The sequence below is a fragment of the Muntiacus reevesi genome, chromosome 1 (assembly GCF_963930625.1).
Source record: "Muntiacus reevesi chromosome 1, mMunRee1.1, whole genome shotgun sequence".
Classification (NCBI taxonomy): domain Eukaryota; kingdom Metazoa; phylum Chordata; class Mammalia; order Artiodactyla; family Cervidae; genus Muntiacus; species Muntiacus reevesi.
The window spans coordinates 13263196-13281489 of record NC_089249.1 but is presented as its reverse complement, the minus strand read 5'-3'; the positions used below and the strand labels follow the sequence as shown (position 1 = coordinate 13281489).

General features: G+C 44.8%; 1 protein-coding gene across 1 annotated transcript in view; it reads right to left on the bottom strand.

The window, feature by feature from the left end:
• Positions 1-18294, bottom strand: part of STAB2 (stabilin 2) — a 164092-nt gene that overhangs the window by 131939 nt on the left and 13859 nt on the right. The window contains exons 4-6 of the mRNA XM_065921136.1: positions 12381-12466; positions 11512-11581; positions 1033-1128 (exon numbers count right to left, since the gene is read on the bottom strand). Coding sequence (XP_065777208.1) covers positions 1033-1128; positions 11512-11581; positions 12381-12466 — 252 coding nt within the window. The remainder of the gene's footprint in view (positions 1-1032; positions 1129-11511; positions 11582-12380; positions 12467-18294) is intronic.

Below are 18294 nucleotides of genomic sequence, written 5' to 3'. Positions count from 1 at the left end.
CCCAGGCCACAGGGTCCTCAGCGTCTCCGTGCATCTTCACAGGCAGCTGCTGCCTGCCTGCCGGGTGGCTGTTCTCCCACGCTGGTCTGGCAAACAGCAAACTTCTCCTCTTCCAAGTGGGCTGCCACCACACCTTCTCCAACACGATTTGAACCCAGTCTTGGGGATGGCTTCTCTGTTATGCCCCATCAGCCCTATGGCTTATTTTGTGTGTTTATAGCCACTCTCCTATTACTAATTCTTTATATTAAACTTCCCTTGTTGCAATCACCCTGTGACCTCTATCTCTTGATTGAGCCCAAGGGGATTGATTGTGTAGAGAATTTCAGTGACTTGAGTACCACCCAACTCTTTATTATTTTGTGAACTTTGGTGAATCACTTAACCTTGGTGAGCCTCCATTTCCTGAGGATGTGCTCTGTGTTTGAGACCTATAAGTGAGAACATGCCTCAGCTCCCTTACGAGGGACCTAACTGGCTGCAATGGCCCAATGTCTTCCCCTCCATCCCATCTTCACACGGCCACCAGTTTGGGCCTTCCTAAAACATGGCTGCAGCCATGTCATCGTGTTGTTCCCAAACCTTCTGGGACTTCCCATCTTCCATACTATCTCTCCCCTCTTCTTCCGTCCCTCCTGTCCCCCTCTCCCTTCCTCTCTTTTTGTCCTCCTCCTTTTTAAATTTTTGATGACATTCCAGCAAAACATTTGATGCACATCACCCACCTAGGGCCCCAGTACATGAACATACACATGTGAAATGCATACATCTGTGTATCTGATTTGTGTGATATGTTAACTGTTAGTCATTCAGTGATGTCATATTCTTTGTGACCCCATGGACTATAGCCCCCCAGGTTCTTCTGTCCAAGGAATTCTCTAGGCAAGAATACTGGAGGGGGGAGCCATTCCCTTCTCCAGCGGATCCTCCTGACCCAGGGATCAAACCCAGGTCTCCTGCATTGAGGGTAGATTCTTTATTGTCTGAGCCACCAGGGAAGCCAGAGGAATCCAGGAAACGAGCAATACTCACGCTCATCACAGTCGCGGCCAGCGTACCCAGAGTAGCACTCGCAGCTCCCGTCGCCGTGTATTCCACTGTTGCACACTCCATGCACGCAGCTGCACACTGCGGACAGAAGATGGGACTTCTTGTTACCTGATACAGACTTCCTCCAGAGACTCTGGAAGGGTGCTGTCTTCAGATAGTGCAGACTGAGATTCTGCTTGAGGAAGTGGGGAAAACCATGGGTTTGAAGCCCGAGAGACCTGGGTTTGAATCTTGGCTTCTTTTTATTAGCTTCAGTTTACAGTAAGTCCCCTACATGCAAATGAGTTCCTTTCTGAGCACACGTTTGTAAGTCCAACCAAGGTAGCCTAGGTACCCAACTAACACAATAGGCTATATAATACGGTACTTTAATAGGTTTATCATAATTTTCACACTAGTAATAAATACAAAACAAAAAAAAAGAGAGCTTTTAAAATCTTACAGTACAGTACCTTCACAATAGTACAGTACAGCAGCTGGCATACAAGGGTTAGCATTGAGTGAAGAGGCAAGAAGAATTACTGGCTGGAAGAAGGAGAAGAAGTGGGAAATACTAGAGCTGCAGGATCGTTAGCCATAGGAGATGGAGGGCAAGCTGCAATTTCATGGCACAGTTTCTGGTTTCTTGCTGGAATCAGATGCATGTTCACATCTTTGAAAGTTCACAACTTGTATGTAGGGGACTTACTGTATTTGTCTGTGTGTGTGACTGCTCAGTCGTGTCTGACTCTTTTTGCAAGCCCATGGACTTCAGCCTGCCTGGCTCCTCTGTCCGTGGGATTTCCCAAGCAAGAATATTGGAGTGGGTTGCCATTTCCTGCTCCCGGGGATCTTCCCAACCCAGGGATTGAACCTGCATCTCCTGCAAGTCTCCTGCATTGATAGGCAGATTCTTTACTGCCGAGCCTCTATAACATGTAGAAAATGATGCCCACTTCTTGGGATTTCTATAGAGTTTAATGAGAACATGTATATAAAGCACAGGTGGCATATCACATGCATTGGAGTTCTCTTCCTTGCTTTCAAGTTAGTTACTTCATCTTCAGATACCTCATCACAAGAATTAATATAATGTCTTATATACACACCTGTCACGTTTAAAAGGGAAATGCTACCACTGACTCAATTGCTGTTGGTAGGAGGAATCTACAGAAAATCTACTCCGCAAATGATGAGGGCAATGCAAGTGTGAAGAAGAAATTTGAAAGGCTAGAGAATAACTAAGCCACACTGACTAGCTTGAAACAGATGACTTCTCAGCCCCGTGACAGATCCCTTCAGGATTGAGAAATGAGGGACTTCCCAGTTTTCCAGTGGTCAAGAATCTGCCTTCCAATGCAGGGGACATAGGTTCAAGCCCCAGTCAGGGAACTAAGATTCCCACATGCCGCTGGGTAACCAAGTCTACGTGCTGCAACTACTGAGCCCCAGTACAACTAGAGAGGAGCCCGTGCACTGCAACGAAGGAGCTGCATGCTGCAACAAAGGCCTGGCAGAGCCAAATAAATACTTTAAAAAAAAAAAAGGAATGAGAAATGAAGGGTATTTGACATAAATATTCACCTCTTTAACACTCAGCTTGTGATTCATTTGTAGAAAGACTTACTGTCTGACTGAGTCACCAGCATCCTCTGTCCACCCCCTGTGAAGTGTATTGCATGGGTTTCCTTTTGCTGCTGTAACAAATTCCCACAAAGTCAGTGGCTTAAAACAACACAAATTTGTTATATTATAGTTCTGTATAAGTCTGAAGTCTGTCTCCTTGCGCTAATGCTTTCAAATTGTGGAGCCAGAGAAGACTCTGGAGAGTCCCTTGGACTGCAAGATCAAACCAGTTAATCTTAAAGAAAATAAACCCTGAATATTTACTGGAAGGACTGATGCTGAAGCTCCAATACTTTGGTCACCTGGTGCAAAGTGGTAACTCACTGGAAAAGATCCTGATACTGGGAAAGACTGAAGGCAAAAGGAGACAGGGGAGGCAGAGGAAGAGATGGTTAGATAGCATCTCTGACTCAGTGGACATGAATTTGAGCAAACTGCAGGAGATAGTGGAGGACAGAGGAGCCTGGTGTGCTATAGTCCATGGGGTTGCAAAGAGTTGGACATGACTTAGCAACTGAACAAGGACAAAGGTCAGAAGTCTGAAATACGTCTCCCTGGACTAAAATCAAGTTATCCATTGGGCTGTATTTCTTCTAGAGACTCTAGAGGACAATCTGCTCCCTCATCTTTCCAGCCTCTAGAGGTTGCCGGCATTCCTGGGCTCCTGGCCCCTTTCTCCATCTTCAAAGTTAGTGACATTTGGTCACATCCTTCTCATATTGCCATCTCCACTGGTCCTCTCTTTTCTGTCTTCCTCTTCCACTTACAAGGACCTTTGTGGCCACACTGGGCCCACCTGGATAACCCAGGCAACTTCTCCCATTTTAAATCACCTATTTAGCAATCTTAACTTCCCTCTGCCTGTAGCCTAACATATTGTCAAGTTTCAGGAATTAGAACATGGATATCTCTGAGGGGGCCACTATCCTGCCTACAATGCATGTGTTTAGTACACATAAGTCAATTTAACATTAGCTCAAGTGAAACATAATTAAGAAGACACCAGCTTAAATCCTAATCAGATACCAGAAAAGCCAGGATGAATTAGGTTTTAAGTATTCCAAATATCTAATAAACCATCACATTCTTTGCATTCTTTGTTACATATCCCCCTCAATCCTCTGAGCTTCAATCTCCATGGGAACCATCCTCTTGCAAGTTCTTATCCTATTTAGCCCAGACTATTGCAGTAGCATTTTACCTGGACTTTGTCTGACTTCTCACCTCTTCATGTTATCCATTTCATTTGATCAGTAATGGCATCAAGGTGATCTTTCCCCAAATATCTTAATGACTCCCAGTTGCTAACCTAATGAAATCTAAATTCCTGTTTGGAAAACAAGGTCCTCTCCAAGCTGACTCCAACCTTTAACAACTTTCCTATTCATCTTTCACCATTTCATTTTATACATCCTAGCATCTAAGTGCATGGGAAGACTCACTAACTCACCTTCTTCAAAACAGGTATTGAACATTGATGCACAGGGCACTGTGCTTGGGACTGACGACTCGAAGTCCCTGCCCACAGAGAGCTCACAATTGGAAGGCAGGAGAAAGCAGCCCATCACAACATGGTGTAATCAATGCTATGCATAAGATACGACATACAAGTCATATGACATAACAGTAGTCAAGTACGGGTGTGAAAGTTGGACCATAAAGAAGGCTGAGTGTCAAAGAATTGATCCTTTCAAACCGTGGTATTCAAGAAGACTCTTGAGAGTCCCTTGGACTGCAAGGAGATCAAACCAGTCAATCCTAAAGGATATCAACAATGAATATTCATTGGAAGGACTGATGTTGAGGCTCCAGTACTTTGGCCACCTGATGTGAAGAGCCAACTCATTGGAAGAGACCCAGATGCTGGGAAAGATTGAAGGCAGGAGGAGAAGGGGCAGACAGAGGATGAGATGAGTAGATAGCATTGCTGACTCAATGGACATGAATTTGAGTAAATTCCTGGAGGACAGAGGAGCCTGGAGAGCTATAGTCCATTGGGTTCCAAAGAGTCAGACAAGACTCAGTGACTGAACCCAACAAGCAATGAGTCAATGGCCATGAGGGCTGGCCAGGCAGAAACGGGAGGGCTCGTCTGGGGACAGATGGGGCGGAGCTGTCCTGGGAAAGACCGCGCCCAGCGGAGGCGGCAGGACACGCACGCTGCACTTCACAACTCCACGCCTTGGCCTCCACTGTTCCCTCCTCATGCAGCTGAAATCCTCATCCTTCCAGGCCAGCTAAAGCCCCTCTCCCCTGTGGGGTCATCTCAGAGGTGCCAGAACAGAACCTGTGTCTCTCTGGGCTCCAGCAATACTTTCTTTGTACCTTGTTCACTATCACATTCTGCTGCAACGATGCATTTTGCTGTGCCCGCCAGACATCCCCAGGAACACAGCAGTGGTCCACATCAGCACGGCTGGCATGGGGGTGGGCTGCGGCGGTCCTGGAGAAGGAGCGGCGGCCACTCGCCTTAGCCGGGAGAGACGGCGGTCGGGTTGCCCACCGTCACTGTTTATTTCTCTCTCCAGGCCTGACAAGGCGGCGGCCTAGTTTTTGTCTTGTTCCAGCACGGACAGAGGAATCAGGGATGGTGATGCTCTGTGACACTGCATACGCTCAGCAGAGCCACACCACGGCCTGGCTGGCAACAACTAGGCCAGCAACTGGCTGACAGCTGTCGGGGCTGTCTCTCTCTCTCTATCTTCCTCGTCCATTCCATTAGAATCCCACGGAAGGCTTTCCCTCTCCTTCTACACCCCTACAACGTCTGTTAGAGCATCTTCTAACAATGCTGACAACTGCACAGCTTAGCTTGAATAAAGGCAGCATCCTGCTGGCTCAGTGAGGACAGCAACACTAAGCAGGGGAGTTCAAATGCAGAGTGGAATCCTGCTTTTCTTTCTTTCTTTTTTTTAAACATTTTGATGTTTTGCTTGATAATTTAAAAATATCATTGTCACGGGTTGAATTTTGTCCCTTCCAAAGCCCTAACTCCGAGGGCCTCAGGACGAGACCTTACATGGAAGTAGAGTTATTACTGCAGATACAAGTTGCTAAGATCAGGTCCTGCTGGAGCGGAGCGGCTTCAGTCCAATATGATTTATACGAGGAGGCAAGGACACAGACAGCAAGGAGATGATCAAGTGAAGACCGCGGCACTGACCACAGTGATACGGCCACAAACCCAGCAGTGCCTGGGGCTTCCAGAAGCTGGAAGAGGCAGGAAGGACCCTCTCCTAAAGGCTTCTAAAGGAACCTGGCCCTGCTTACAGGCAGATTGTGGACTTCTAGCTTCCAGAACTGAGATAATACACTCATGTCTTTAAATCACATGGTGTGTGGCAGTTTGTCAAGCCACCGTAGATAATCTTAAAAAACGATTTCTCTCAATCACTGAGTTTTTGATGCCTCCTTAAATTTTGCACCTAAGACATGTTTCTCTTCACCTTGCCCTAGAATACTGGCCCTGCTTGACCCTTTATCAAGCACTTACTCTCCTTCAGGCATTTTGTCACATGCTTTGCAGGCATGATCTCATCTGATGCTCACAGCACCCGGGGAGATAAAATAATTAACCCCATGCTACATATAAAAAATGGGAGACAATTAGCTCCAGAACTTATTCAAACTATTGAAGAATTAAATGGATTTGCAATTATCATCTTCCCTTCAAAAATCAATTTATCATTGTTTCCGTGTTAGCAAAGCACTTTGATGTCAACCTCTGGCTGTAGCCTTTTGAACAGAGTTCCAGAGGGAAGTCAAATTGGTCATGGAGATAACTGGGTTGACGTGGGAGTGTACTATGGACTTGGTAGCTAAGATGTAAATTAATTCAATTAAAACAATATCTACCCAGTTCCAACCTAGTGGCAGGCACTGCATGAGGCACTGGGTATACACAACAGTCAGTCACAATATCTGCATTCAAGCTGCTGACAGCGTAGTGGGACGGCCAGACTCTAAAAGACACAGTGATGCTGCCAGTCCTAAATGTCGTCATGTACCCGCTGGAGGGGGTGCGATGGCAGAAGAAGGGAGCCGAATGTGACTCAGCTCCTGCTCTCAACCTCGATGCTAACTACAAGGGCTGTCCTTCTCGCTGAGCTTCCCTTCCAGGCACCCCGTGTCCTGGCTTCTGGCACGATCTCTATACGGGATTAACCAACCTGGCACCGTAGCTTTCAGGAGCTTCTGACACCCATTGTGCCAGTCACTGCCCAGAAAGTGTCCTTGGGAAGGAGATGTGAGTGGCAGGGGATTCCCAAGTGTCACTGAAAGAGCCCTGGGCATTTGTGAAGCCAGGTACAGCAAATCTGTAGAGACATGTGACCCCTGGGCTATAGGACTCCAAAGCGGCCTCTGGCCAGTGGTCAGAGGGACAGGGCATAAACCCCCCTGTGCCACGCCCCCTGGCAGAGTAGGCTGCCCTCTTGTGGTCCTGTAGCCTCCTGCATGTGTGGTGCACACAGGCCCAGAAGCATCACCCACATTTCCAGATCCTTGGGGGTGGGGAGCTAATCTCTGCCCTCTTTGGATGCCCATCGCCTGTCAGGGGTCTAACGCAAGGTGGATGTGTGCCAGGGGCTGAATGGTGCCCTGGCTGGGCGCCCAGGTCCTGGAGTAGGACACCTGGGGTCAGACCCTGCCTCTATTCCTGAAGCAGCTGCAGGACCTTGAGCAACCTCGCTGCCTCTTCATTCATCACACAAGGACCCCAGCCTGCAGAGCTGTCCCAAGGAGACTCTGCGTCAGGCCTTGCCCTGCCCGTGCCCAGCAGGCATTCAGCTACTGTTACTAACAAGACATGACTGTGGGACCGATCTGGGGTCCTGTGAGAGAGGGGGGCTCTGTCTTCTGCCCTAACCTGGAGTGAGGCACTGAGCAGGCTGGGGCCTTGGTGGTGGAGATGAATACCCTTGAGAAATGCAGCTTGAAATCACCTCTAAGCACATCAAGAATCAGGTAGGAGAATGCTCCGGCAGCAGGCTAAAGTCAGCGTTAAAAATAAAACTGCAACTTATAGCTGTCCTACTTAGAGGCAGAACTGCCACCGCCAACGGCCAGCGCCTCAGTGGGTGAGACAACACTGGCACCCAGTGGATGCTTGGCTAGAAAGGCCTGCAGGTTCCCCCAGTTCCTGCCAACAGGATATGGGCAGCATCACTGAGCCGTCCTTTGGTCAGAGGTGAATGAAGGCTCTCCTTACTGTAGAACCGCTCCTGTCCTCACTTAATATCAATACTTCGGAGAAGGCAATGGCACCCCACTCCAGTACTCTTGCCTGGAAAATCCCATGGATGGAGCAGCCTGGTGGGCTGCAGTCCGTGGGGCCATGAAGAGTTGGACGTGACTGAGTGACTTCACTTTCACTTTTCCCTTTCATGCATTGGAGAAGGAAATGGCAACCCACTCCAGTGTTCTTGCCTGGAGAATCCCAGGGACGGGGGAGCCTGGTGGGCTGCCGTCTATGGGGTCACACAGAGTCGGGCATGACTGAAGCGATTTAGCAGCAGCAGCAGCAATCTCAATACTTGCTTTCACCAAGTGCTCATGACATGCTGCTAAGAGCTTTTCTACAAATTAATCCCATGAGGCAGGTATTATTCCTGTTTTATAGATGAGGAGGGCATAGAGAGGTTAAATATCTTGCCTCAAATCCCATAGCAACTGGGCTTGGTTTCAAACTCAGGCCAGCCTGACTTGAAGCCTGGTCTCTTGGCCATTATGCTCTAGAGCTACAGTATCCAATATGGGAGCCACTAGTCACTTGGGCTATTTAAGTTTAAATTGAGTAACATGAGCTAAGGGGCTTCCCAAGTGGGGCTAGAGGTAAAGAACCTGCCTGCCAGTGCAGGAGATATAAGAGAGTCAGGTTCAATCCCTGGGTCAGGACGATCCCTTGGAGGAGGGCACAGCAACCCACTCAAGTATTCTTACCTGGAGAATCCCAAGGACAGAGGAGCCTGGTGGGTTACAGTCCACGGGGTCGCAAAGGGTTGGACATAACTGAAGCGACTTAGCATGCACACACGCCTTGCAGCTACCATGTTGGATAGTGAAGATCAGGACATTCCATCATCTCACAAAGTCTGTAGGAACTAAGAACTGGGAGCCTTATCTTTCGAGTCTCAGTTTAGGTTTCCAATTTTCTGGCTCAAAAATTTGGGTTTTCAACAAACCACCTTGCTCCCTTTCACTTGCCCTTTCCCCAAGGCACAAAGAGGTGTAAAGAGGGGCCACTTTTTAAATTAAAAAATGTATGGAATTTCCATGTATGTCTATGCTCATTGGCAACCAACACCAGTTTCCTGGAGGTAACATGAGTTCATCTTCTTTCTAATCTTTCATCCACAAACAATTACTTGGCTTTCTTGCTAAGTAAGCAGTGTGGGATTGTCTTTCTTCCCGTTTCAGTATTTATTTAAAATATGTGATTTAAATTGTATTATGGCAAGGGAGGGACAACTTGTTTATCATGTTCTTGGTAAACAATTGGTTGATTACATTTTACTGCCTTTTAATGTATTAGTTTGGCCAAAAATTTCATTCAGGTTTTTCCGTAAGATGTTACAGAAAAACCCAGATGACATTTTCAGTCAATTCAATATAATGTTAAAGAAACACTCAGAATGCTAACATCTGGTTTAAATTTGCTTTTGCTAACACTCTTATGAAATAATCTTTTATAAAGTGATGGATTAAAAAAAACATAAGATTTTGAGGGAATACTAGGAAATAGCAGCTATTAATAAGTCATAATAATTGTTAACACTTGTTGTGCACTGATTATCTCATCAGATCCTCATGATAATTCTCAAGGAGGCAATGTTGTTTCTATTTTTACAAAAGAAGATGCAGAAAGCATGCTCAGTAAACTTAAAGGTTTCCACAACTTGCAGCAGCCCTGGGACTGAAACCCAGTCTGAGTCTAAATCTAATCACCTCGATACCATGCCTCCCAACACCCGTGCTTCTGGGTCAGGACAGAAGCAGATAAAGACAGCATCGGCCTTCAAGGACCCCATGGATTAGAGGGAGATAATGTCTTCATTATTACAAAGGAAACTTGCTATAGAGTGTACAAACTTACAGGGGTGGGATGTCTGTATTTTTCTTGCCAAAAATATTTGAGTCAATGCAGTACCTACCAAATATGATTTTTCCATAAAAGCCAAACCAAAGTGGTATTAGAGAAAGGTCACCTGACCTATCCTCTTTCGGGAGACTAAGGAGCTGGCAGACACTGTCCCTACCATGCCCACGTTCTCGGACCTCACCAAGTCCACGTGTTCAGCTCCCCTCCAGTGCCAGGAGCCTGTGGGCCCTTCCTGGGACAGCTGCTCCGCCAGCTGCTTCCCCGGGGGCTGCAAGTGCCAGGAAGTGAATGAGTCTGCCTAATGACCACATGTTAGCTTCCTGCTGCTGTTGTAACAAATTGCCACAAACCTAGTGTCTTAAACCACACATATTTACTGTCTTGGGAGGTCAGAAACCCAAAGCAGTTATACTAAGAGCAATCAATGTGTTGGTGGTTCCATTCCTTTCTGGAGGGGAGCATTCTTTCCCTGCCTTTTCTAGCTTTGAGATGCTGCCCACACTGCCTGGCTTGTGGCCCCCTCCACCTTCAAAGCCAGCAAGACAGAGTCTTTCTCCCATCTCGCCATTCTTACATCTCATCACATGTGGAATCTTTCACCCATCAGAAGGTACACATCTGTATCTTCTGTCTCTATCTCCCTCCTCCACATTTAAGGACCTTTGTGATAACATTGAGTCCACCAGGATAATCCTGGATAATCTCTTCATGGTAAAGTCAGATGATTAGCAACTGTAATTCCAGTTCAGCTCAGTCGCTCAGTCGTGTCCGACCCTGTGACCCCATGGACTGCAGCATGCCAGGCTTCCCTGTCCATCACCAACTCCTGGAGCTTGCTTATACTCATGTCCATTGAGTCGGTGATGCCATCCAACCATCTCATCCTTTGTCATCTGCTACCTTAATTTCCCCTTGCCATGGAAGGCAACATATTCCTAGGCCCATGGTATTAGCATGTGGACATTTTGGTGGCGAGGGAGTGGGGTTCCATTATTCTGCCTACCACCCTGAGGCTCCCTCTCCTCTCAGGTGAGGTAACTCCAAGGTGAGTTTTCTTTGCGGACTCCAGAGTTCCCCAGGGGATTAAGCTCTGGTCATCCACGCTGGTCTCTGGCTTGACAGCACACCCTTTATTTCTTCTATGTCACTTGCTTAGTGTTTCCCTGGGTTCTCTCTCAAATATGCTACTTATATGAGAACATTTGCAGAATGGGTCAACTTCTGGGGAGAACCAACAATGAGCGAGTGGACAAACCCATGTCGGGGACAAATCCATAATCTGCAAAATGGGACCAACAACCTCTGATGACTTTAGGTGTTTGTGAACTCCCGAAAGGAAGGGATGGGTTAGAATGTGTTGGGACCTGTGGTGGCTATAGAGGACCCTGGGGAGAAGGTCAGTGCTGTGACCACAGTCTAAAAAGACCCCAGGGAGTAGCTGGGCAGGAAAAGAACTGGTGGATGTTGGATCCTGGAGCCTAGAGCTAGGTAATCCTATGACCCCGAGTTTGTCAGGAAGCATTCCTGGTGAGGGGCTGCCTGCAAGTGCCGAAAACCACAGACATACTGTCCATCCTTTCAGATTCTGCCTTTTAAAAGACTTGTTGTCAACTCTGTCTTGTCTGTGCAGCCTTAGTTTGGAGAATTGTTCTGCATTCCCTTCCAAGGAACTTTATTTCTGGGGTGTTGAGGTGTATAAGCCATGTCTGACTTTGGACCTTTACAAATGCATTTGATGACACCAAAGCGAGACATACCTGCTGAACAGTTGGGCCCAAATACGTTGTCAGCAGCACAGATTTCACACGCTGTTCCACTGAATCCTTTCTGCAGGACACCAGGGGGGAGGGTGTTAGACCCAAGCAATCTGTGTTACCCACGAAGACCACAGATTTCTAACTATCTGGTCAGCATTCGTTTCTCAAATGGATCTTCCCTCTGTGCCTGCCCTGAAACTCTCTTCCTTCTTTGCTCTTGTGTTATAATTTGTACATTCATTCCTTGAATCAGTCTGGAGCTGAGTCTGGAGCTCTTCTGAAGAAAACTGCTTCAAAGGTATAACTAGAGAACCAGCTCTGACAGCCACATCCTAAATCTACCCAAGGGTGAAATGAATACGTTCTCAGTTTTGCATTTCTAAAGACAGTTGAGCTCAATTCTTTCGGAAGGATTTCTTTGTATTCCCATAGTGTAAGGCTTCAAACTTGCAAAGAGTCCCTTTCATGGGATAGCAAAGAAATTCCTCAATTGGCAGACCAAGCGCTCACCTATGGGTCTGAGTACAGCTCCAAAGACTAGTCTGCTAATAGTGGTGACTTTGAAGGGTAACAAGGATACAATTTCTAGAGCCTTGCATTGTTCTCATCTCAGTTTTTCAACAAGTATAATCGCTTCAGTAGTATTATTCAATTCATTTTACAGATGGATTCACTTCAGGCTGAGCAGTTAACTGACTCGCTCTAAGGTCCCCCAGCCTGTAACATGTCACTTTATTGTCCCCTGCATACACTTCCCCCACCACTACTATCGCTGCTTCTTAGAGTCTTTACCCAGTGCGTGTTTCAGAGGGACAACAGGTAAGGAGAAAGCAAAGTCAGGAAGGAGGAGGACACTGTTTAGAACTTACTTGGCATAAGCAGCTTCCATTTCCTTCCATGCCTTCAGCACAATGACCCCGGCCGCTGCAGGGGGACTTTGCTCCTCCCGGGCACTCTGGGGAATAAAAGGGCAGATATATTCATTTGAAACTGTACAAGCATTCTGCAAAGATGCATGAAGCATCTGCAAGGTGCCAGGGATAAGAAATAATTGAAGACCCTGCAGGCATCGTCTAGGGTTACGTAGGGGAGAGGAGTGGATCACAATTAGTCAGGGACTGTACTAGGACCCGTCATACCTTCTGTCCTTTTTTGAGCATTTGCTGTTCACTATACAATCAACTAACTAACTCATCCCCATCACAACCCCCAGGGGTTTTATGCTTCTTAGGCTGCTGGGACGTGATGAGTCAGTGGGTCTTTGCATGGGGATGATTATGTTGTGTATGGGCGGGGTGCCAGGCAGGATCCACAGTGCTTCAGCCAGGGTCTGCTGTGAATGAGCTTAACGAGGAGTGAGTGTCTGGACATTTAAGTGGACCAAGACTTGCTTCAGAGGAAGGTGCAGCCCTGGGCAGCTGGTGGAAGGCCAGCTCTCCTGCCCACATGGACCTTATATTCTAGATTTCAATTAACACTGGGGACACAAGATCAAAAGGTATACTCTGTAACTTCAGGATGATCTCAGTCTAATGCCTTCACTTAGAGAAATTATTTTTCATCAGAATATCGCAGGAATGAGAGAGGAGACATTGTCACAAATCTTACAGACATTAAAAGGATAATAAGCAGACGCTAGGAACAACTTTATGCCAATAAATTTGACAATGTAGATGAGGTGAATAAATTCATTGTTCCAAATTACCAAAGATCTTCCCTGGTGTCTCAGGTGGTAAAGAATCTGCCTGCAATTTGAGAGACCTGAGTTCAATCCCTGGAGAAGGCAATGGCAACCCACTCCAGTGCTCTTGCCTGGGAAGTCCTGTGGACAGAGAAGCCTGGCGGGCTACAGTCCATGGGGTTGCAAAGAGTTGGACATGACTGAGTGACTAACACACAGACACCAGAGATCATTCAAGTGAAAATAGATAGCCTGAATATGCTTGTATCTATTTAAGAAATTTAATTTGAAGTTAAAATCCTCCCCACAAGGAAAACTCCATGCTGATGGATTCACTGGTGAATATTACCTCATACTTAAGGAAGAAATCATATCAATTATTAAAAAAAACTCTTCTAAAAGTTGAAGAAGAGAGAACACTTCCCAGTTCATTCTATACAAAGAGCATTATTACTCTGATCCCCAAACCTGACAAATACATCACAAGAAAACTACAGACTGACATCCCTAATGAACACAGATGTAAATCCTTTAAAATCTAGAACAAATATTGAATATTAAAAAATTCTAAACAAAATTATGCCCACTGAATCCAATGGTATACAAAACACAATACATCATGCTGCTGCTGCTGCTAAGTCGCTTCAGTCGTGTCCGACTCTGTGCGACCCCATAGACTGCAGCCCACCAGGCTCCCCCGTCCCTGGGATTCTCCAGGCAAGAACACTGGAGTGGGTTGCCATTGCCTTCTCTGATAATACATCATGGTAAGTGGAGTAAAGTAAGAAAAAAAGACTCAAAATGGATACGGATTGGAAAAGAAATGAAAATTTTCTTGATTCTCAGACAATATGATTTTCCACATAGAAAATTCAAAACAATCTCCAAAAATTCATTAGAACTAATCCATGAATTTATAAGTTCTCAGGACACAAGGACACAAACAAAAATCAATTACATTTCTATAAACTAACATGAAACTGCAGACAATTGAAATAAGAGTATATAAGTAAACTTCACACCAAAGTAAAACTCAGGTGTGAATACAACAAGAATTGTGCAAAATCTGTAAGATGAAATCTATAAAACACTGACAAAAATAATTTAAGAATTCCAGATATACTGTAGTTATGGATTAAAAGAGTCAATATTTTAGGTTGTCTCTAAACTGATCTATAGATTCACTGAAATTTTAGTTAAAATCCTAACAGGATTTTTTGGGTAGAAATTGATAAACTGATTCTAGAATTTATATGGAAAAGTAAAAGAACTAGAGTAACCAGGTTAATTTTGAAAATAACCAAATTGGAAGATTTACACTACTTAATTTCAAGACTTACTATAAAGCTACAGTAATCATGATAGTGTGGTAATGTGAAGCCATAAACACATACATAAATGGAGCAGAACAGAGTCCAGAAACAGATCCACATATTGATAATTAATTTATTTTATACAAGGGCCCAAAGGCAATTCAATGGACCGAGCATAGCTTTTTCAAGAAATGATGCTGGAATTATCAGATATTTGTATAAAAAGAAATGAACTGTGATTCATACCACGAGTCACATGCTAAAGTTAACTTGTAATGGATGATAGACCTAAAAGTAATGCCTAAAACTACAAACTTTCTAGGAGGAAATACAGAAGAAAATCTTTGTGATATTAGATTAGGCAAAGATTTCTAGATTTGATACAAAAAGCAATTTTTATGAAAGAAAAGTTGAAATATTTGATATCACCAAAACTAAGAACGCTTGCTCCTCAAAAGGTACTGTTTGGAGGGTGAAAAGACAAGCAAGCCACAGACTTTGAGAAAACATTTATAAGTCATATACCAAATAAAAGACATATCTCAAATAGTTAAAGGACTCTCAAAACTCAATAGTAAGAAAACAACCTGAATGATACATTAATAGCAAATAAGCACACAAACCACGGAAATTAAAACAAGTTGCCATAAAATGCCTCGATCAGAATGGCTGAGATTAAGAAAAAAATCTGATTATACCAAGTGCTATTAAGGATACCAAAGAATTTGAACTTTCACACGTTGTCAGTGGGAATGAAAAAATGATGCAGACACTTTGGAAGAGTTTGGCAGTTCTTATAAAGTTAAAATACATTCAATATACAATCTAGGACTCCCACTTCTAAGTATTTACTTTCAAGTGAAATGAACACTAATGCATTAAAACCTGTACATGAATGTTCATAACAGCTTTATTCGTAGTTGCACCAAACTGGAAACCCAAATGTCTTTCAGCTGGTGAACAGATGAACTGGGTAGATGATGGTGGGCTATGAAACATTAGAAAAGAATGAACTGCTGATCTTGCAACATGGATGAATCTCAAACGCATATGCTAAGCAAGAGAAACCAGACTCACAAAGGTACATACTATAGGACACAAAGGCACAGTGACAGGCAGAGGAAACAGATCAGTATTTGCCAGGGCTTGGGAGTTGAGGGAGAACTTGACCACGAAGAGTATTTTGGGGAATGACCTAGCTGTTCTCTATCTTGATTGTGGTCCTTGTTACACAACTGTTTAGGTTCATCAAAGTGTGTATAACTTTACACCAAAAAAGGAGAATTTTACTGTATGTAGATTATGACTTAAGCATAAATGAAAAATCCATTAGCAGATCATGTTCTTCAATGACAGATTTGGAAAAAGTAGTCAATGTCCCTATAAATAATTAAACTTTACTTCCACGTAGACCTCAGGGGTGTCTACTTCCATAGTTTATACTCACTGGAAAGGAAAACAAATTAAGACACTAGAGTCAGAAAGGGCTGTTTTTAGACACATGGTAAACAATTGCCTACCTTCAACCTCCAATTTTTTTCATTTGAATACTTCAGTGTAGTTGTAAAAATATCCACGTTCAAGAGGTATTTCTTCAGGTCCAAAAAACTATTCAGCAAACCACTGGGCCAGACGTTGGGCTTAGAAAGACCAATATGACTTGTTTATCCTTTCTGTATTGGCCTGTTTTATTATTATAGTTGTTGTTAGCAATCGAGAATCGGGTGGAATGCTAAGCACTGCATACATACTGCATCAGTGTATTTAATCTCCACAACTGTGAACTATTACTCGTCACCCTATGGAGTGGTTATATTCAGCATTTTACCTATGAGGATACTGAGGAATTCATAGATAGGTCACCGGGCCGCTGGGCTCAGAGATAACGATTCACACGGGCCTGTGATGACTAAAGCCTTGTGATTGTGCTTCTCTGAATGAATTGCTTATAATTACTTTAAGTGGCTTAAATATTTTATGAGTCATTCATTTAATGAATTAGTTAAACCTTCACTAAGTGCCCTCAATTACCTTCAAAGCTGGTAATGTTTCCTCCATGTCCTCACCAGAAAGTGAAGACTTAGGGAGGACAGAAAAGGCCCTGTGTTCAGGCAACCTCGGTGCTTCAGGCTGATTTCTCAAGAAGTGCCCTGATGCCTCCTTCTCTGAAATGAGCAGCCTGATTCATTCAGGGCCCACTGAGTGTCTGCCTATGGCGAGGCTAAGGGTGGGGGCGACTGCCGGCTGGAATTGGCTGTCTCCGGGAGTCTTCCTGAGCCTAAGCTTCACACATTCTGCAGGGGATGTGAGGCTTTTTCTGCAGGGTGTTCCTCATTCTGGCTGGTGACTTGTGACCCAGCAGGTTTAATAAAGGGCAAAGTGAATGCTTACTGTTATGGACTGGCTATCTGTGCTCCCCAATTCATATGCTAATACCCTGACTAGGGGGGCAGGCCTTTGGGATATCATTAAGTTTAAATGAGATCACGAGGGTTGGGACCCCATGATGAGTCTAGAGCCCTTATAACAGAAAGAGGGATCAGAGCTCTCTCTCTGCCATGTGAGGCCACAGAGAGAAGGCAGCCATCTGCAGGCCAGAAAGAAAGACCCTCCCTGGGAACCAAAAACTGCTGGTATGGTGAACTTCGACTTCCCAGCCCCTAGAACTATGAGAAATAAATGTCTGTTGTCATGGTATTCTGTTACAGCAACTTCAGCAGACCAACCCACTACTGTCCCCACATTTCTGAAGGGCAGGACTTTGCTTTGACCTGAGGCATCAGGGTGACCCATGGGGTCCACAGAAAGGCAGACACTGGTGGGAAGAAAAATAATAAACCCAAGGGATCACAAGCAATATAAAAAACGAGATGCACAGAAATGTCCTAAGTGGGGAGGTAGTTATCAGTTCAACAATAGATGGAAAGAACTTGTTGAATACATATTATTGCTAAGCAGTTTGCATGTGTGGTCTCATTCTCACAGCAACTGTACAGGAAGCTCTCATCCTTGTCTTCCTTTCCAGGTTACAGATAACCAAACTGAGGCTCAGAGAGGTAAGTAACTTGCCCAAGATCACAGGTCTGGTAAGTGTTGGAGTTGCCATTGCAATCAGGCCCGACTCAAGGTTTTGAGTCCTTAACACCAGGCCAGAGTATACAAGATCAGTAACTTAGAATATAAAACTAAACCAAGACATGGCTCCTGAACTAAAGAGGCCAGCCAGTGATCTGAGAACACAGAAACAGAATTGGTAAGTAGCATATTCTGAGTGCCTACTATCCGCCAGGCACATCCTAGGTACTTTATATGTACCAGCCCCCTTAGTCCTCAGCACCGCCTTTGGAGGTAGGCATAATACCCCCAGGGTTTCCTAGGTGGCGCTAGTGGTAAAGAACCAGCCTACCAATGCAGGAGACATGAGTTCAATCCCTGGATCTGGAAGATGCCCTGGAGAAGGGAATGGCAACCCATTCCAGTAATCCTGCCTGGGTAATCTCATGGACAGAGAAGCCCAGTGGGCTGCAGTCCATAGGGCAGCAAAGAGTCAGACACAACTGAAGCACTTTAGCACCCACGCATGTTACCACTACCATTTCCATTTTACGGATGAGAAAACTGAGGCCAAAGGATTCACTTACGACATAAAACATAGGATGCCAGGTAAATTTCAATTGCAGATAAACAATGAATAGTTTTTCAGAATAAGCATGTCCCAAACACTGTATGCCTATTTGTTGTTTATCTGCAATTGACTTAACTGGGTATCCTCTAGTGTTATTTGATAAA